We start from the raw sequence: 21,319 nt of genomic DNA on the forward strand, positions 1-21,319 counted from the left end.
GGCCAATGAGAGGGAAGGGGCGGGGTGAGGGGAGGGAGAGGGGGGGAGGAGAGGCGCTGATTGGCTGCGGCGCGCTGAGGGGAGCCGCGCCCGGCGCTGCCTCAGGAGCGGCCGCGGGTGCGGAGCGGGGACGGGGAGCGGGGCGGTAGGGCGGCGCGGCGACAGGGCGACACGCTGTCGCGACGGGCGAGGCCCCGCCGGTCCCGGTCCCGGTCCCGGTCCCGGTCCCGGTCCCGGTCCCTTCCCTTCCCCCGTCCCCGTCCCGGACCCGGGGAGCGCCCGGCGGACGCCAGACGCGGCCGTGGGTCCCAGCGGGGCTCGCGCGCAGCCCTCCCGCCGCGTCACCCCGCGGCGGCCTCGCGCCGGTGCCCCGGGGCGGGCCCTTCCCAGCGCCCGTAGCGGTACCGGCACCGCGACCGCCCGCGGCCCCTGCGGGAGGAGGGCGCGGGCCGCCGTGCCGCAGGGACAACGTGCGTGAATCCACAGATAACGCCCCGCGCTGCTGCGCCGCGGGGAGAGCCTGCACAGAGCCCAGGGCTGCGGGGGAGCGGCTCCCGCACCCCGGCCCGGCCCCGCGCTGCCGAGCCCCGCCGCTTCTCCGGGGCCGCAGCTTCGCACCGCACACACGAGCGGGGCCGCGGAGCCTCCCGGCTCCGCACATCGCTCCCTGGTTTATTCCGGTTCCCCCAGCACCTTGCTCCTAGCCGAATTCACGCCTTCTCTCTGGCCAAATTCAGTTTCGGGCTTTGGATCCCTCGAGGCCCTTTCCGACACAGGTGCTACCTGAAACGCCTGCCCCAAAATTGCACATTTCCCACCTTTCCTGAGAGCTCCCACAGAAAAGCCGAGAGGAGGTGTGAGTGATGGCAGGTATCAGCTGGGGTACAGCACTGACACCAACAGAGACCTCGGTGTCTCCGTGCCGCCTTGTCCCCCAAGGCAGTGCCCTCGTCTCAGCCTGAGGGAGTATTACAGGGGTCTCCAAACCCACAGTCTCCCCCTTCCAGAAGGAGGAGCAGCTTCACGTGCAAGCTTTGTACCTGTGATGCTCAGGTCCTGTCCTCAGCTCGCTCTGCTGGCTCCCAGGCCCCAGAACAAAAGCCCCTTTGGGTGCTGGGGTCCGCACCCTGCCTCCGCCGCGTCTCCAGCCCTGCAGCGGGGGATCCTCAGCCTCCCGAGCGCTGTTCCTTCCACTCTGACCACGCAGACCCCAAGTAGCAGAGCCCCCAAGCCCTGCTGTGGATGGGGAAAAGGTCTCTCTTTCCTGCTGCCCTGCCCCAGTCCGGTGGCACCCACTGGTAATCTGACATGGGCTGAAACAGCACCACGGAGGGACCCGCCTGTGGATTATCCTGCCCGCTGCGGATTATCCTATCCAGCGCACTGATCAGAATAACACACTTCTGCTTTTCAGCTCCTCGTCGAGCTCAGAAGCCCTTTGTGAGGTTTTTCCTCAGTGGCTGTGTCTCAGGGCTGGGTGATGTGCTCCCACGGAGCTGTGGTCTCCACCTCACCTAGTGCTGTAAACTACAAAGAAAAGGAGATTTAAGGGGATTTCAGTTCAGAGACCATGGCTGGGATCTCAGGGCATGAGACTTCTCCCCGTCCCGGCACGCCAGGCCCCCGACCCACGCGGGGAGCACCCTGGCTCCAGCAGCCTGGCCGAGACACCCCGTGCCTGGGCCGTCCCCTGGGGCTTTCACACAAGAATGTTAATCAGTCGCCTTTATCCCTAAACAAGATTTAATGACAAAATAGGAAGTTTAATTGCTAGACTGAAGACGTGGGTTCAGAGGTCTCTCTACTGTACAGACACAAAAGAGAGCCATAAGACAAGATAATGCAGTTTGGGATTATACCTGTCAATCCACATTTCCCTCGGTTCCTTTAGTGTCTCGGCTGGCTGAGGAGGACGCAGCCCGGCCTTCCCACGGCGGGGCATGGCCCCGAGCGCTCGCAGCTGCACAGCTCTGACTGCTCGTCCCTCCTCGGGGGGCTCCAGTTCTCCCGCAGGCCCTCGGCCAGGCTGGGATTCACAGAACCCCAGAACCACCTAGGCTGGGAAAGACCTTCAAGAGCGTCAGGTCCAACCGCCAGCCTGACCTGCCGAGTCCATCACTAAATCACGTCCCCATGTTCCTCACTCCCTGGCGCTCACTGCTGCAGGGACTTGCCAGCTGGGGCTTGGGCACTGACGGCACATGGTGGCACTGGGGACATCTCTGCCATCGCCTCCTCCTCGTCCTCCCCAAAGCATTCGGATGTGTGAGAAACAAAGCTGTGTTTTTGCAGAATGTGTTTCTGCAGTGATCGTTTCCCACAGATGTGCCTATTCTGTTGACGTGTGTTGGCTTTTTGATGAGCCACCCTTCCGTGGCACTGTATTTCATGAAGTCCCTGCCTCTCCACAAACACCCTGTGAGATTTCTCACCGTCCACGTACCGGGAGCAGCAGAGGCCAGACAGCAGCCTCTGAAAGCCGAATTCGAGCATCTGGCAGGGCCGACTGCGGCAGCGCTGGGAGCCTCCATCCCAGGACCAGGTCACGCTGGTGTTCTCCAAAGAGCCTGCGGGAGCTTTGCGCACACCACGGATGTGCCCAATGTGACACTCATCCAACAAGCACGTGGCCTGGCAGCTTCGGTGCATGTTCAATGCAGCTTTTCTACCACGTTGTTATTAAAGACACAGAAAATACTGTACTGAATGGGTCTGATTTCAGAGCTCTGTTGCTTTGAGGGAATAGCGAAGCTTTGCTGAAACCTCTGCCTTTTTTAACTTTTGGCACCAAACTGTTGCAGAACAACAGGCAAATCTTATTCGCACCATGGGCCTTGATCTTCTTGTGTGTCAGAAGTGACAGTGTGATGCCAACTCCTTCATATATCAGCTTTCCTCCTTCGTATATCAGCTTCACATCAGCTCTTGAAAAGCCCCGTGCAAGAGCTGATTGTTCTGATCACGCTGGGTGTTGTGCTATCGTCTTTTAAAATTATCCCTGCTACAAAGAGTTATGAACTAATTAAACCAGACAGATTGAAGAGGGGAAATAAGACCCTGAGAAGTGTGTGACTTCTCCAGGAGTTACCCAGAGGGCTAACAGCAGAGCTAAGAGTGCTCGGGCCACCCGAACCCCACCAGGAGCAGTGCCAGGGGCACCATCCTGCCTGGGACCAGGTGTGTGCGAAGCAGGCGTTGGGAGCACACAGGGAGATCTGTGCTTCAGCTCCGGAGCCAACCAGCAAGGCATTTCAAAGCACTCCTCTGCTGCGAGCTAAAACAGACGGCGTTGCTGGGCTGGCTGGGGTACGGAGGGTGACGTGAAGCAAGCAGTGATGAGAGGCAGCCGCAGGAGGAATCGTTTTCTAGTTCCTCTGCGCACTGGTAAAGCTCTGCCAGCCGGCCCGGCCGGGTAATTGGGAACAGAATTAAACAGGAGATGTCCAGGCCAGGGCTGAGTCGCAGCCGCGGGTAGCAATGGGCCGGCAGGTGGCACAGGCTGGCTCTGCTGGACCCAGACGCACTTACCTCTCTGCCCAGCGCTTCCTACAGACCTAGAGCCTGCTGCTTCCACGCACAGGTTGCTCCCTGCAGCCACAGGAAAAGAGGAAAACCCTTCGGATGGAGTAATTCTTCTTGTTCCTTACGTCTACCAGCACCAGCCAGGCTAACATCAACAAATGTCACAGAAAGTTTGGTTTAAGCTCTTAATATATGTCAGCTGTAGCTTGTAAAAGCTGGATTGGCTTTTTAAGCAAAATAGCCCCAAGATAGGTTTTACTGTAACTGTATCTTCTACAGTTGGCCTTCAGTTTTCTTCCTAGGACTGCCAAACAGGTAAGGTATCAGAAACGGCGTCCGAGCAGAGGAACTGAGGCTGCCGGGCTGCCCACGGAGCAGGGGCAGGCGGGGAAGCAGCGGGGGCTGTGGCCGGACCCACCAGGAGCAGGGCTCCAGCAGGGCTCGCGCGCCTGCTCCCGGCTCCTGCGGTTTGTTAACGTGCCACCTGCAGCAGCTGGGCCGGAGCACGGGGGTCCTGCCCTGCTGGTGAGAGCAACTGGGGCTGCATCGGGAAGCGGGCAGCATCGGGAAGGCAGGGGCACAAAGAGAAATGCACGGCTGGGTTTGCTCCGTGCTGCTGCCCTTGGATCATGGCAGTAGCATATCACCGCTCAGCCCCTAACGCCGAGCTTCTTCTTGCTCTGCCTTTCCCCAGATAGAAAATCCCTGTGTCCTTTTGGCAAAAGATACTTTCCTGCCACTGAAAAGGCCAGTTCTGAAATGCTGTGTCCTCTTTCGTTTTTTTTTTTCTGAAGTAGGAAGACTTTTATGTTCACGACAGGGCGCATACAGCTCTTCAAAGGACTGCAGGAGCAGCTGGTCCTGCCTGGGGAGAGAAATGGGAGCAGGTACCCGAAATCAAGCCAGGGGGCTCCTGGTCCCACTCCAGACAGGGTGCAGTTGTCCTGATGTGGCCTGAAGCACCTCCCTGTTTTGTCTGGGAACAGTCATCAACATTTGATGATGTTAATCAGGTGCGTGTTGGTGGGGAAATGAGGTATTTGGAGCGAGTAACCCGGGAGTGCTGTGGCGTGCAGTGACCTGGCCAGAGAGGAGGTGGCCAGCCCAAACCACCTCCTTCTGGGGACTGTACAGCACCCATAGCACAACGAGAGGTGGGGCTTTGGTCTGCGGCTTCTGCATGCTATTGCGTGCCCTTTTACGTACACGTGTATCTGTCTATAATGGTTTTACTTCGATGGTCTTTTATAGAGCGCTGAGATGTCCCTAAGTCACCGGGCCATTTCCTGAGCCCTCGCCCCTGTGTGGGGTCCCAGGGAAGAGAGCTCCTGCACACGTTTATTCCATTTCTTCCACGCTGAGCAGCCCTCGGTGCTGTCCTCTCTTCCTCTCTGCCACGTGTGCCCTCTGCAGGGTGTGCTGCGGTCTGGTGCACCGCCGCGATTTTGGAGCAAGAGGAGGGGAGCTGGGACACCCGGTGTGTGTCGTCCGTACCCCAGCAGCTCCGTCACTGCCCGTATCTGCTGCACTCATTCTGATGTCACAGTAGTGAGGTAACAGCCAGGGAAGAGGGCCTAGGGCATTTTTCTCCTGAAAAACACGTGCTTTAGTATTAACCCAGGGGGCACAGCCTGCCGAGAGCGCTACCTGGGCTGGGACTGCTGGCACAGCAGCCAGTGCCCACCCCAGGGGGGTGCCAGGGCTTTACGTGGTCCCTCTGCACGCACGCCCCAGTGCCACAGGCTGCCCCCGAGCTCCCAGACGTGGCTTCAGAACCACGTCAGTGCCCGGGGACATCGCGGGGACGTCGCTGCCTCTCGCAGCAGCTCAGCACGGAGGCCCGGGCGTGCTCCAGCCGGGCAGCGGGCAGCACCACTGTACAGATGTAAGAGGAGATCTTGTTTCTCTCAACCTGAAACCATTTCCTTTCCCCCGCTGCCCTCCCTCCCCTCCCTCCCTAATTTGTCCCCGAGGGTTTAATATCTATTTCTCCAAGTGCCACGGGCCAAATTTACTGCTCGCATAACTCCACCGACTTCAATGGAGAAGAGCGTTTAGGGTGCTCCAAGGAGGCGTAAGTAGGAGTGATGTGATGGAATTGAGTAAAGGAAAATATAGCCTGATTGTCAAGAAGAGTTTCCTACCAGTGAAATCTATAGACTGTGGAAGTTTCCCATGGGAACAGGCAGAAACCAAGTTGCTGAAGTCATTTTAAAACAGCACAAGAGAATACGAAATCAGCCCAGCGACTGGCCAAAAGGAAAGGCGAGATGACATAATGCTACTTCTCCTTCTCTCGTTTCTGTGTCTGCATTGCTTTGTCCGTGGAATTATTTTCATGCAACTGGATTTCTCCTTGTTTCTGAGTGATGTGACGGCCCTTGCTGCTCCTGCAGATGTTTGAATTCCTTTGCTAAATTCTGTCCTGGATTACAGAAACATCCACGGCAGCCCCCGCTGGTCCTCCTGTTTGTCCTGCCAAGCGCAAACCTCCTCTGGGGTCTCTCCAGGTTTCTTCCCTGCCTTACCTGAGTCTTTGGCTCCTGTATTTATGAGGCTTTACAAAATCAGTCAGCCTAATTTGGGAATAATGGCAGGGCTCGTTCAGGCTGACACAGGCTACGGATGCTACCGATGTGTATCTGCCACTTACTGGCAAGCAGAGGAGAGACCAGGGCTGGAAATCTTCCTATCTCCACGGGTCCTTCAGGCAGGTTCCTGGTAGATCATCTGCTGGAAAATCATAAAGGCAATTAGCACATCAGGAACACTCCTTCCCCTGGTGACTATTGGGTCTGACAACTACCGCCTGCCTATTTCGGGCTCAGTGTAGGAAGCCAGGTCCACACACGCCGTGGGCATGCCCAGCTATGACCCGGTGGCTTTTGCAATCTCTTGCACATGGCACTTTCTAATGTATTTATTAATGACTTAACATTCGCTCATCGTCTCAACGTTAGCAACTTAAAGCTTTGCTGCTCGCAGCCTCCTACCTCGCACAGATAATTACAGATTAGAACCGGCTAATTTTTATTTTTGTAAAGCTGTCAGAGATCTATGTTTGTTATTATTGTCTCCAAGGTTGCCAGTTGCATAAATACATATGTAAAAACCCCTTTGATCTCTAAGTATAATGACACAGATTTATCAAATGTTTGCCTTTTTCTGTCTCTTTGAAAAGGCTGATTTATGGAGTGCAGTCCCTACCTCCCTTCCTCTCTTGAAATATGAAGTGTTTGTGAGCAGCCAAGGTAATATTTAATATCCTGCCAAGAATCCTTTGCACTTCCTAACAAATGAACTACAACCTAACCAAATGGTTCACATCTGTTTAGCCTCTTCTCCTTTTTAACTAAACAAATTAGCATTAGAATACCTGGGAGGCACACAAAGTCCCTTTCTAGATGACAGAACACAGACAATTATCAGCAAGGGGAGTAACTGTACTGAAAGGAGCAGGCATGGACCTAGCAGATGTTTTCACATCTCCTGTAGTGTCCATGAATGACCCGCACCGCGGCTGACATGCTGCCGTGGCCTTTTGAAGGGGGCGAGGAGTCCATTCACAGCCCCCTCTGAATGCAATTAACGGCAGCGGCCCCTGCTAGTTAAATCATGCTGCATTTCATCGCAGCAAAGGTAAATTTTGGTGTTTTTTCCCCCCAGATGGCTGAAATAAAGAGCATCGCCCCGTTCCTGCCACCTTGGAGCCAGCTCTCCTGCTCGGAGGGAGAACATTCCCCATGCTTCAGACAGGGAATGGGCAATTCTGCGGTTATTTCTGGTTTTGCCAGTGGCTTCTCATCCCAGTTTCCATCTGAACTGAATGAAGCCAGCTTCATTGCTATTCCCCTCTGTGAAAGAAGGAATAACGGGTTGTTTGGCTTCAGGAGAACAGCAAGGTGTAACTGCACATCTGCAAGGTAAGTTTGGGACTAGCATGGGCTTCTCCTGCCGACGCACTGGCAAGTACAAATCCACACTCCTCCAGCCATGTGGGGCCTGTCAAGCACCCCTGTTCCTGCCGGAGTCTCCAACACCTTTTAATCAGACGTTTATGATTGGATTTTGGGGCTGCGGCAGGACAGGATGCAGCGGGATGAACTCTGCCGAGCGCACAGTTAATTGGATTCATCGCTGAAGAAGGGAGCCAAATGAAACACACGTTTTATTAGGGCTAACGCTCAGCTTTTGTTGTAAATGTTTTGAAAAAGAAAACACTTTAAAGCCTTGCAGAGATACTGCTATTAATATATCATCCAAATAACAAGTGATTAAAACCAACAACAGCTACTACGAAAATGTGGCTTTGTAGCACTGGACCGCATGGGATGCAGCAGGGAAAATCATTATGAGCACACCAGCAGGGTGCAATTAGAAATAAAACCAGCTCTGTACAGGCTACAAAAGCAGCAATAATCGGTCCAGTCTGTGGCTTAGTAAGGGCTAAAGCCATTAACCGACGGTGCTATTTATTACCAGAGACAGGGACACGACTGGATTATGGGGTGCAACTTCAGGATAAGTCAACAGAGGGAGTTCAGTGCCACCGTGGCCAGGCGAGGCGCAGCCTGCGCATCCCAGCGAGTGGCTGCCTGCTGCCTCTCCGTCTGTCCGTCTCTCCGTCCGTCCATCCAGCGTGGCCTTCCTGCAGCCCCCATTACAGCATGTGAAGGGCTGCCGGCGTTGGAGCAGGCTCCTTGGCTCGGAGCTGCGGGCTCGGATGGAGTCTCTTTGGTGCTGCCCTAAGGACAGACCCAGCAAGGCTGAGCTCCGCTGGGCTTTGGCACGGGTTTAGCAGCGGGGTGAGTTGGGCTTTGCCCGGCGGGTGCCTCCCCAGCTCGCCCAGCAGTCTGCAAACGGCCTCACGGAGCAGCCCGTGCAGCGAGCACGGCCAGGCGGCTCCCGAGCAGCAGCCGCGGGACGCAGCACAAACGCCGCTGCAGATGCTCGGTGACTGCTGGGGACCAGACGTAGCGGGCGGCACACAGAACAGGCCCCTTCCCATCCCCAGACAGGAGCATCTCCTGCAAGCACTTCTACCTGCAAGCACTTCTCTTCCCACCGCTCATTTCTAAAGCCAGGAGGGCTGATCACGATCAATCCTGATGTATCGCCAGCTCCTGCCACCCCTCGGCTCAGTTACAAACCAAGCGCACGTAACAAGCTTCAGACAGGGGAGAAGACGTCTCAGTTCCTCCCCCTGCCACAGGGTGACCGTGTGGTCCCTGGCATCTCGCTTCCCCTGGCTTGCCTCGGTTTCCCCCTGCGCTGGCTGGGAGTTGCCGCTGATGGGTGCCGCGTCCACCAGCGAGCCCTTGGCTGCTCCGGTACGAACCTCGGAGCGAAGCTGATAAACTCAGCCTGTTCCTTTCCCCGGTCTGGATGCCGTCCAGCAGCTCCCCTGGAAGCACGGCGGAAATGCCTTAATCACCTCGTTTGCATCCCCGTTTCAAGTTTAATTTGATACAGTGCCTTCTCTCCGCAGCCAAAAAATCCCAAACATCTCCCAGCCTTTGTTAGCACCGCAAATCTTGATCTTTTGCATTGCTCAGAAAACAAAAGCCGAGTCCCCGTGCCAGGCACGTCCTGCCGAATGAGCTCCCACTGCCGTGTGCTGGGCTCCGTCCCGGCAGCCAGGACCCCCCTGGCAGAGGACGACCCATGGCAGAGCCCCCCCTGCCCGGCTCCTGCAGGGTCCGTCCCACCCGGGCTCCATGCTCTGGTCTCTCTCTCTTCCCCGACCCAGGGGCTCCCATTTTCCCCATCCCCTTTTTGGAGGAGGACGATGGGCAGCTCCGTAGGGTCCCAGTTTAGGCAGGCTGGGAGAAAGACTTTGTTTTCAGTCTCTCAGGGCAATCCCCTCAGGTCTGTGTTTCTGTTTAAGGAAAAGACAGTCTGGCTACAGCTGCAGTTTATCCTGGTACAAGTTTATCCTGTGTATTTTGTGGCACATAATTCACGAAAAATATATATCCAAGGAAAGCCGGTTACAGTAGACGGTGGTGGAAAGGTGAGCGGTGACCAGGATGGACCTTGCCATGCGCCTTGGGCAGCACTGCGTGAAGTGCAGCAAAACCAGGGGGACAAAACGATTCCCCAAGCTGCCCTGGTGGTCTCTGGGGCTGCACACTTCTGAGACCCACCGACACCCTTTGGGTATTGCACTCCGCCTCACTTGATCGTGGTATCATGGAATGGTTTGGGTTGGGAGGGATTGCCTTGGGCACTGCCAGGGATGGGGCACCCCCAGCTCCTCGGGCAGCCTGCGCCAGGGCCTCACCGCCCTCTGAGTACAGAATTTCTTCCTAACATCTAATCTATATCTCCCTTTTTTACTTTCAAACCACCCCCTCGTGTCCTATTGCTATCTGCCCGTTGCTCTCCAGCTTCTCTATAAGCTCAAGTACCGAAAAGCCGCTACAAGGGCTCCCCGGTGCCTTCTCTGTTCCAGCCTGCCCAGCCCCAGCCCTCTGCCGAGAGGTGCTCCAGCCTCTGAGCATCCTCGCGGCCTCCCCTGGCCCCGCTCCAGCACCCCCCCGTCCTTGTGCTGGGGGCCCCCGCGCTGGATGCAGCGCTGCAGAGGGGCAGAACCCCCTCCGGTGGCGACGGATGAGGCAGGGCTCCTAGAGACATGGTACTAAAGGCATAAATTAAATAAAGGTTCTGCAGCTCGGGGGGCAGAGGCAGGTGTCTCCCTCTCCGGGCACCCCTTTTTAGCTCCCAGGCTTCACTGAAGCAGAGGGACCTTGGCAGCAGCTCCCCACCAGCTCCCCAGCCGGCTCCGTGCCTGCCACGCTCAGAGCACCGGCTGCGTCCCTTTGGAGCCGTCAGCAGCAGTGCTCAAACAAGCGTCTGCAAACAAAAACCTCGCAGAGGCTCAGGGAACACGCAGGATCGTCACAGCGCGGCTGAACGCACCGACCTGAGCCTGCAGAGCCCGCTGCCAAAGCGTCAGTTCTCGTTCCAAGGCCTGGAGGTGCCAGAGCTGGTTAGGAGCAGAAGGAAAAACATCTCCGCATTGTGGGAAAACAGCTCGTTTTGCCAGCCTTGTCCTGCGAAACAGTCAAATCGTGCCTTTTGAAACACTGGAAACTAAAAACCAGCCCAAGGCACTGACCTCGGCTGGAAAATCTGCAGCACAAACAGTTAACGCTGGCAGCAGAACACCAGAGGTGGCGGAAAGCGAACGAGGCACAGCCAACAGGAGATGCTCCAGCCAGCCCCGTTACACACACGCGTGTCTGACGGCAACCTGCGTGGTCTGGGGCGCTGCACACGCTGAGCTCCGGTCACCTCCTGCTGTTCGGGCCGGGGACGCTGTGACCGCGCGGGGCCGGGCAGCGGCCGTGCGGAGGCGCGGGGCTCCTTGCAAGCCCAGCCAAAGCGAGCTCCAGCAGGGCACAGCGATCGTCTCGCTTCCAAGAAATACTTCCCGCCGGGCTGCCAAAGTTTGGAAGGCAGCTCCCAAGCTTGCTGAACTGTGTCACAGCCCTAAAAGCCCATGGTACTGTTTTATTTCACAGGGTCCTAAAAAATACCGGTGGGAATCATCCAGCAAGTCTGCTGGACGCTCGCAGAGGAGTTTCTGCCCTCCCACCTCAGTCGTTACCTCTGCCCCCACATTACCAAATTTCTCTTTGGTACGATGGGGACGCAGCTGCGGGGCAGCAGCCCTGCCCTGCAGACGGACGCTCCCCGTAGGCAATGACCGGGAGAAGGAAAAGCAGCACCGTGAGGCGACCGGCCGAGCTGCGGCCACGCGGCAGCACGGGTGGCACGCTGCGTCCCCCGAGCCCCCGCCGGGGCCGGCTCTTCCCGTGGTTAAGAAATAGCAGGACGAGAAACGCCTGCCACGGGGCTGCTAGTGTTACCACCACCAACCGGGCTGCTTGGTAGGAAAACAGCGCTGCTATTTCTGTTTTAAAAGCAAAGCCTCCCGTAGACAGCATTTCTAAGGGGGGATATCTAACCACCTCTGGAGAGCAACCTGGATAACATGCTTTCTATCTGTAACCATAATGATTTCTAATAGTATCCCTCTGTTTCCATCCCGTCCTCGTGGGACCGCCGGAGCTGAAAAGACTGTGTGTGTTTTGTGTAAGCCCTGAAATGCCGCAGCCGGGCCGAGCGAGAAACGCTGCTGGAGCCAGGGGAGTGTGAATGTGCTACTCTGCTGGGGCAGATTATATCGGAGACTGATACAGGAAGCGAGGGAAAAACATGTGGGGAAAGCAGAAGGGGGGGAGCTGTGTGCACAGGGATTGGGTTTCCTCACTCACGCTGGAACAAAGCGGGGACCCCCACCGACCGGTCGCTTGCGGGGACGCCTGTCCCGCCGAGGTGCCGCAGGCGCTGCGTGGATTCGTGCCACAGCCCTGGCTCCTGGCGAGTGCTGGAGCTCGGGGCAGTCTGAGATCACGGAGCTGGGTTTCCCAATCCTCGTGCCTGCCGTACCGAGGTTAAGCGATCTGCTGAAGACCAGAGCAAGGAGCAGAAGCGCAGGGGCACGCAAGAGGCAGCTCTCCGCAGTGCCGCCCAAACGCCAGCGCTCTCCTCCAAGGGCCGTGAAGAACAACGGGCAAGGGGCCGACAAAGCGTGGGCTATCGAGCCGTTCCCTTGTCCAAGCAGGCTAAATATTATCATTCCTACTTTACAGATGGACTGCATTTCCTCAGCAGAAATCTGGAAAGAATGAAGATCCCCGGAGCCTTAGGGCTACTGTTTTATCCACAAAACCATACTTGGAGTCACACAGAAGGTTTAAAGTTCACATAGACTAAAACAAGCTTTGTCTTCTCCAGTCACTGGCCCAGATTCCTCCGTCAGCCTCAGCACAGGCTTCAGGAGGTGCACTGCTGCCAGAGAAGGATTTCCTTTGCAAAATGCCGTAACAGCAACCCCCAGAAGGGACCACCTCAGCACCAACAGAGCCCGGGGCTGGAGGGAAACGGCACATCGCTGCTGCTTTTTTACTTCCACACAAAGCAGGTCTGCCCCACGAGGGCCAAACCACAGGGAGACCCCGAGTAACCAGGATAACGGGACGCCAAATAACCCATACTCAAGTCCTTTACATGGGACAACAGAACAGCATTGCAGTTCTGTGTAGAAACCATCGCCTTGGATCTACGGAGCTGTGCAAAGCAACCCAGTGCTTGCAGGGTCCGGGACAGAGATGCAGGAAGCCCGACTTTAGCCCCTGGCACTTAAAATCACAGCAAGTCACCGGCATGCCCCTCACCTGCTCCTTCCTTGCAGCATTTAGGCGCTAACATCAGCGGTGCTGGAGCGGGGAGAGCTGTGTTAATCCTGGATGCAGGGTCACGGCAATCACAAACACCTTGGGATGCGAGCAAGCAGCTTTAGTACCGGTCTCATTTCCACAGTGGCACCCCAAATGCTGAAATGGACATCTGACACGCCTACCACATTGTAGCTGAGATTTCAGTTTGGCAAACTTTTCATTTTCACAGTATGAGCGAGAGCAAAAATTCCTGAAGGCGGTTAAGTGTCTTCATCCGTACCTGATACGTGGCCATTTTACAGCATGGCGCAGAACACCTCCTGGCTGAAAAAAGACAGTTTCTTTCTCCTACCAATAAATAAATAAATAAATGGTATTTCTTACCTGTAAATTCCGGATCCACGCATTCTAGGAGGATGCTCTCTCTTCAGGCCAGACTGACCAGGCGTGGAGATGGTGGTGCAATTTCGTGACCTGCATTTTGCAGACGCTCAGCGATGATTACAAAGCTCATGTCTGGCCTGAAAACCCGTGAATGTTACACATTCTGGCCCAAGAAATGAAGATGTCCACGCTTGAAAACTGAACCACAGGCATGTCCTCAGGTCCTTTAATCAAAATCGACTGTCAGGACAGCACCCCGTACTTGCAGGCCATCCTGAGGCCGGGCTCAATCATGACTTAGGAGAAAACCACAACCCTCCTGTTTCAGCCCTGCTTTCTGCCTCTGGGAGCCAACCCTGCGGTTTTTGTGAGCCATCTGCTATTTTCAGGTTCCTCTCCCAGCTAAAGGTTCACCAAATTCTTTGGTTTTGCTCAAACTCTTTCCACTCACATGCAACCTACTTGCAGTGTGCTTTTTGCACAATAACCCAGTATTTTGCAAGCCATCCTCGCTCTTGCAAAGATCAAGAAGAATACTGGTGCAGGGAGAAATGCCACAAAACTATCATCAAATACCTTTGCAATTAACCGAACAGTACCGGAGTTGCAATTATACATCAGTTGTTTAAAAACAGCTTTCGAGCACTCCTCTCTTTTTGTACAGTATGCACTTTATTGCAGAGAAGACTGAATGCACTTTTAAAACAAATTAAGAAGTTGTACAGTTGTACAGTTTCCAGATACTTCCACGAAGCGTTCCCCCCAGTAACTTGAGAATGATGGAGATGCCCAGAAACAGGGAACTCAATCCTGTCATCTGCAATCACTTGAGAGAGTCGGGAAATCTTGCAACCGATTAGTTAAGAGCCATGTAAAACAGGTGGCTCTGCTCCTGCGGAGCACCTCTGCCAGCAGCACAGAGGTTACCGGTGTCACTCCTGATTTACACCAGCGTAACTGAGACCAGAAGTTGGGCTTGGAGCATTAAAGCCGCCAGGGAAGATTTTATGGCAGCTTGATACACACATGGTGGCAGATTTGTGACGTCTCCTGAAGGGCTTTCTTTGGGATCGGATTAGGGAACTGTCTCCCGTTTCAGATATTACTGCATCTCTGGGTCGAGGTACAACTGTGCCGCCCAGTCCGCCCCACATGGGAAAGAAATCTTGGCATGGAAACGCATCAAGTCATAACAGGCATTAACTACCACAATAAACCGGAGCACGGCCTTTGTCTACATGGGATGCTGGCATGTTTGGAAGCATCCCAGCCGCTCACAGCCAGCCCCAGGTATGCCGAGGGTAAGCCACAGCCCCGGACTGGCATCACAACCACGTTACGCTGTGACTAGGAACGCATTTCATCGCATCATTTAACAAAGACAATGCATTTTCCTAATAAGACTATCCCCAACCGTTTTTTTTGAGAGACACCGGCTGCATCAGCAATTTGAACAGTACAATATTAGACAAAAATCCTAAACGTTTTTTTTTTTTTCTGCAAAATGTGTTTCCGTACTGATCACAAACCCCAAGTGAGACCTTTTCTCTGAGCCACCGTGGTGGGCTACCAGACACAGTTCAAATTCTTGATGCAAGTCCAGAGCTCTTTTGAGGACACTGAGACTGAACGGGCTGGCACAGGACACATCAGCACAGAAACGCCTTACAACTACCAGCTCTCCTCCTACACCTTTTCAAAGCTTGCAATGGCAGTTTTTACCAGCCGAAGATCTGGCACACAGGGCTCAAACCTTAATGATGTAAAACCACATGGGAGCTGGAAATTCACCCTGATGGATGTAGTTGGAAAATGGCTAAGAGTGTGTTCAAGTATATGCTACGGAATAGCTGCTCATCTGGAGGTTGTTTAGATGCTGATGTGTAGTGTGCTAAAAGACAGTTTTCTTAACTCGTTTAGCATCGTGAAAGCATTGTGAAAGCTATGTGAAAGCTACAAATATCCTAGGGTGCATGGAAAATCTTGGGAAAAGTAACTGATAGGAAAAAGGCTCAGAAACTGAAGGTTTCTGTGTGATAACAGCAGGGACGGCATAGACCGAGACAGTACAAGCTCACCCAGCCCATCATGAGCCTTAAAGCTTAATTTGGGAAGGATGCTTGGGGCAGGGGTGATAAATCATTCATTTGTCGCTTCCTGACTTCTTCGCCAAGGCTGCCAGTGCTGGCGGTCAGTGAGTGTGCGCTTGTGACTTGCTAAGTGAAGACCCATCCACGAGATGAGAGATCAAGACTCACAAAGGCCGTGGAAGGCCATCCGAAAGCGTGTGCTTCTGACACAGGCGAAATTTTAATCTGTGGTGAGTGAATGAATGGGCCTGCGGCCCGTGAATGCTCAGAGCTCTCTTGTCTATTCCTTTTAAGAAGAAAATAGAAAATTATCACATGAAGTGGTCACTAGGCACAAATGATTCTTCTTCAAACAAATCCCACAGGTTTCCCCCTTGTAACTACTAAAATACACTACCTGATGTGTCATGAGGATGACAAATAACTGACATTTAAGGCAATCTGATTTCCATAGCCCTCCCGTGATTTCCACCGTGCAGATCGCCTTTTTCTTCCTTCTCCAGCAAAGACTTCTTGCAGGAGAACATGACGAGCAGCAGCATTGGCAAATGCCACAGACTGCAGAAGAAGAGCTTCCTGGAGCTGCTGCGGTCTGCATCCCTGTAGAACCGAAAGCCGAGGTAGGAGATGTAGAGGTTAATAGGGAGTGAAATGATGGGGAAAGTCCACGTGGTGATGTCGAGAACGGGAGCCACCGTGGAGAGTCCAATTAAGGCCACGCAGTGACGCAGAGCCACCCGCCTGCACAGCCCCGGGTGCGTCACGGACATCATACAGTAACCTCCTCGGGAGTAATCTTCCCGCAGCCCCCAGCTCAGGGCGTTGAAATGTGGGAACTGCCAGGAGTAGAGGATTCCTCCCAGCAGTAACGCACCTGCAGTGGGACAGAGAGAAGGAAAACACGCATTAGAGGGCCCAGCTGGGCCACCGCAAGTGCTGCAGGAAGACCTCAGCAGATACAGGGCTTGTTTGCAAGAAGTCAGTGCTACAAACCTGCTCCACGCTCCCTGCAGAATGAGGCATGCTCTGCAGAATGAGGCATGCTCTGCTTTTAACAGCACTTACATAGGGTCATGCATGGTGGTTCTTCTGGTTTTGGCACACTTAATTTGCAAATCATTTCAACAAGCTGCTTCTTCCCAATGAACCATCGCTGATCATCTCTGCACCAATTCGTTCTCTGCCTGAGAAGGTCGATGAAGCAAAGGGGGGCAAGAGACCAAGAGACTGGTTTCCTTCACAGCCTCTCGCTCCCACTCGTGTTCCCAAGTTGGTGCACCCAGAGGAAGCCAAGGGGCCGAGCGCTGCGTCACGGCTGTGCTACTGCCCAGAAATGGGGGCCCTGCTCGGTGAGAGCGGAAGAGGAGGAGAAGCTCATTTCCTCCAGAGAACCGGGCAAATGCCAGCATCTCCAGTGCCTGTTTGTCTGCTGCACGACAGGAGGAGATTGCACACAGCACGGCAGCGCTTTGACCACAGACCTCGGGGCAGCAGAACTGGCACAAGTGGCTAACACGGTGACAGCAGATGGAGAACCGGCCTCCAGACCAGTTCTGGTGATGTGCAAATAATCTGAGCAAGTAACAGTTGACAGTGACTAGCTACTTTTACATTTCAAAAGCAGCTATGAGCACACAGCATTTTCAGCACTGTTTCAGCTATCCCCAGGACGCGATACAGGTCTTATCAAGGCAGAAGGAGCCTGTGCTGATTTCAGTGAGCTTCAAGGAGGCCCTCAGACTAAACTCTGATCACAAGTTTTGTCTGAAGACACCAAAATCCCCCAAGGCTGTTGCACATTATGAGCATTCCTGGATTTTCCTCCCATTTCCCCAGCTCCCAAACACTCCGCTCCAGCATTAACACTTTCTTTGCATCTTCCTGCCTCCACGAGTTCATCCTCTACGGAAACTACTTCTCACTTGGAGCTGCAAATCTATCATTTTCTTAATGAGTCGACAGAAATGGCACTGCTCTGAGGTTCGTCCTCTCTCTGGCTGTTTTGGCTGCACATTCCTTGGGGCTGGGCACATCCAGCTCTGGTCTTAAGCAGCACACCATGCGGTGGTGTTGCCGTGCAAATAATGATAATAGTAATTTGATTTGGAAGAAAAAGTTTTTCTTTTCTTTTTGCCCTGCTTTATTAACAAGTGAAGGAACGGAATCCTAGAATCATTACGGTTGGAAAAGACCTTCAGGATCATCTGGTCCAACCATCACCCTACTACCAATGTCACCATTAGACCTCATGCAGGTTTCCAGTTGCCTACAAGACACAGTAGTGGTGTAGAAGACCTGGCTCGTCCCTTTTTAAAATGAGTAACCAACAGCTCCGCTAGGTTAGAGCATGCCTCTGAAAGCTGACTGCCTTAAGCACGGAGATAAAGATGCAGTGAGCATGCAGCTTTCAGAACAACGCTGCCTGATACGAATTACAGGTGATTTCCTGGCCTATGGCCAAAACCATTTGCAGATCCTGCCATCTGACCCTCCTAAAACCTTAATCCCAGGGGACAGATGCTTAGCGCCTCCTCTAAATCAGAACTTGAACTAAGATGGTTCAAATGGTGCACCCCAAAGTCACCATTAATTTCACGGCCAGTTCCAACAACAGCAATCTTGACCCTAACACGACAGGATTTGGTTCAGTTCTACTGAAACCTAACAGAGTAGGCTCCACTCAAATAAACTGAAATAAAACTTCCTCGAGGAGCACCTCAGTTTCACCCTGCTCCAGGAGAAATCACGGGGAAAATATTCCTGCAATATATCATTCTTTAGCTTTTTCCTGCTCTTGTAAAACATATCACCAGAGGCAAGATCCTGAACGTGATAAAACTACGATGGGAATACTTGTCAAGTCTCTCATCCGAGGTGCTTCAGGGACATCAGCCTGTCGGTTTGCACAGCGCTGGGAACGGTAAGCTGCAGTTACCCACCGGCAGAGGAAACGTGCGGGGACGGAGCCAGGGCCAGGATTCGCAGGCGGAGGCTGCCCCCGCTTCCCACGGCCGCGGACGAGCCCGCCTTCACCCGGCACGGGCTGCGAGGCCGCCTTCCTTGCTCAGTTCTTCAAACGCCGTCTGCAGCCAAGCTCAAAACACACCCTAAACCTCAAGCACACAAAACCCTTTTACAGTTCTCAAACTGTAACACCATTAACAAAATAGTCATCTGGAGAAACTTTTAAACACAAACAGAGCAACTCAACTACTTGGGGCTGGGCTCCCAGTTACAAAGCTCTGGTTTTTACATGCAAGCCTTTGGAATTTAATTGCTTTGATTACATTACAACCATTGAGATAATTGATATTTTACAGAGAAGCTGAACAGTAAAACAATTTAATAGCCCATTATGAAGATTTTAACTGGCCCGAACTTTTTGTTAGTTTCCCATGTGCTTTGGACATCCTGCAATTTCCTTTGCCCGGGCTGGGATTGCCAGGCTGTCGGAGATTTCCAAGTGTCACCTACGACCGATGACTTGCAAAGCACAGCACACGGTGAAGGACGATTCAGCAACAAATAAGCCCCAAGCAGGAGTCCTGTCAAGCCCAGAGCAGACACGGTAATACTCACTAATTACTAGATGCATGTTAACTATGTCATAATTAGGTCAGTCGTGTTTTTAAGCAATACTGTAGTGAGACTGACTCTGGAGAATTACCTGGTTCAAAATCCTGCAGTCTACTGTTTCTTCCGACTAGTTCCCAACAGTTTGGGAACTCGGTTTAATCAAGGCAAATCTCCTTTTTCTCCACAGAGCTTATAATTAAGTGAAGACCAGGCAAGGTCGTTCACAGCAGATACACGTGGAGCTCTGGATTTGGATCCAGACTTCACATCCCCAAGCTCCCCTGGCTCCCCCATGGCACATGAAACTCCTGAGCACACACCGGTCTGCATGAAACACCCCCAAGATCTCCAGCTCTCCCTCAGTGGTTATGCACTGCAAGACCTCAGGGATATCCCAAACTCTTTTGTCTTTTTGGCCGAATTTTGAATAGCTGCAAGTTTAGCCCGTTTATCACCACTTCCAGACTCTTTGCTTCCCGGAGTGTGAGAGCTGCAAGCAGCCCCGTATAAACCCTGGTAACTTGGCACAGGAGTCCTGTTTGATCTCCGAAACCAAATGAAGTCTATTTAGGGAGACAGGACCCAGTATTCTTTCACTGTTAGGTGCAAAATAGCCATAAAGTGTTTTCACTTGAGTTCCCATTGTTTAATTGGCTTGTACTAGCTAAAATCATCTGGCAAGTCAGTCTTGCAAAGAACCAGGTATGTCCCTATAGCATGCGCAGAGTTAAAGAACAGATTTTACCATTCATCATGAATTTTAAGGTTAAGCTATTATTTTTTTCTTAAATTCTTTTAAAAGTACTTAAATAGTAATAATAGATCTTCTTTTTAATAAACAAGAACAAGCTGAGATTTTTATTTTATTTTAATATCTAAGATAAAGCCAAAATGTCAACGGGAGTTGAAGAAGGTGGAAAATGGTTATTTCTTTCTGTAAATATATTTTTATCTAGTAAAATACTGAAGCTCTATAAATTGCACCTTTCCTAAAACAAACAAGAGACTAAATTCCACAGACATTGGGAAACTGCTTGGCAAGACATTTTAAGGTTCAACAAATTTGAGTAAGAGTTGGCAATAACAGTGAGGTGACTTCCAAGAGCAACTAGTGATGCTGGGCTTCCAAGCTGCAGTAGCTGACTGTCTAATTCTCAACATACAAGAACACGAAGCGTCCACCTCTCAAGTTATGCTCTTCATGGTGTCAAGAAGGCCTTGCAGTACATCTGAACTTTGATTAAAATTTCATGCTTTATTCCTTTTAAAGCACTTTATGGTGACCTCCTCTGCAGGATGTCCTGAATCCCAGGCTAGGGAGTGCCTGAGCCTGCTCCATCCCTGGCTCTCTGCTAAGAGCACAGCGAAGATCAGGGAAATAAATGGGACATGGTTCTTGGGGTGTGAGCCCTGGCCACTGGCTGACATGGGGACAGGAGGGCAAGCACACAGCAACAGCTTCTTGTCCTGCCCGCCCTGGCCTTGCTGGGGATGCTCCGGTGCTTAGTGCAGTCCCCCAAATCCCTAGCACAGTCCCCCAAGCTCCTCACGCCCTGTGAAGGACCCAAAGTCTGTTCAAACCCAAACATCTCCTGCTGAAGAAACGGTGGGCACATTCCCTGCTGAGCAACAGTGCCAAGAGAAATCTTGCTGGAAGCATTGATCTGAACAGTTTCCTTCACGTAAAGCAACCTGAGGGCTGCAAACCTCCTTCCTCAACCACTGCAGGGCAGAAGTAACCTCTGGCTCCTGCTGACTGCCCCACGCCGAGGACACCGCTCTCTGAAGCCCTCGTTTGAGCAGGGCTCCTGCTCGCAAGCAGTGCCTGCTGCCGTCACGGCTCCTTCTGCAGCGTACAGCCGACACGTGGAGCAGAACGCTGATTTCACACACAGCTGAATTAGTTCAGTTTTCCACTTTATAACAAGGTACAAGACTTTGGGATCTGACTGAAATCCTCTGCAAAATTCCTGCAGGCGAGTTGTTCCAGGGCAGAACAGGACCGAAGCAGGAGGGGGGGCAGAGGTTGGAGCCCCGGGCGCGAGCTCGGCGCCTCGGGCTGGAGTCCTGCCAGCACGGCTGTGCCTGCGCACGCTGGGGCAAACGTGCCCAAGGTTATCTGCAGGGACGCCGCTGTGTCGACACTGTGTTCCTGAAAACACCCAGATGAGCGGCTTATTCTGTCCTCTTATCCTTCTCGCTGCTCTTTAGGGCATGCACGGTGCCTTCTGTTCTCACCCAGGGATCTGCAAAGCTCGGCTTCCGCTTGCAAACTCTAGGCAGGACAAACAGCCAGATACTTAACCAGGACAAAAAACCAACAAAAAAAAAGAAAAAGAAACAGAAAGAAGGGGGAGCCGATGTGTAGCATCAGTTCAAGAATGGACTTGCTCCTTCTGTCTTTTCTTTGGTGCTGTGTATGTATGACTGGGAACCGGCCAACCAGGCATTAAAATAAACACAGAATGGTTAAAATATCAGCTCCAAAACAGATGTTGA

At 53.1% G+C, this 21,319-nt stretch overlaps 1 protein-coding gene across 2 annotated transcripts in view; it reads right to left on the reverse strand.

The window, feature by feature from the left end:
- Positions 1-13,807: 13,807 nt before the first annotated feature.
- The window catches only part of COX10 (cytochrome c oxidase assembly factor heme A:farnesyltransferase COX10), a 102,177-nt gene continuing 94,665 nt past the window's right edge, over positions 13,808-21,319 (reverse strand). The window contains exons 7-8 of one of the 2 annotated variants that reach the window (XM_083805211.1): positions 15,642-16,118; positions 13,808-15,530 (exon numbers count right to left, since the gene is read on the reverse strand). In XM_083805211.1, the coding sequence (XP_083661337.1) occupies positions 15,676-16,118 (443 nt within the window). In that variant the 3' untranslated portion in view covers positions 13,808-15,530; positions 15,642-15,675. Of the gene's footprint in view, positions 16,119-21,319 lie in introns of both variants that reach the window. The other variant, XM_083805210.1, reaches the window with a different exon arrangement.

This window comes from Anser anser (genome assembly GCF_964211835.1).
Source record: "Anser anser genome assembly, chromosome: 19".
Taxonomy (NCBI): domain Eukaryota; kingdom Metazoa; phylum Chordata; class Aves; order Anseriformes; family Anatidae; genus Anser; species Anser anser.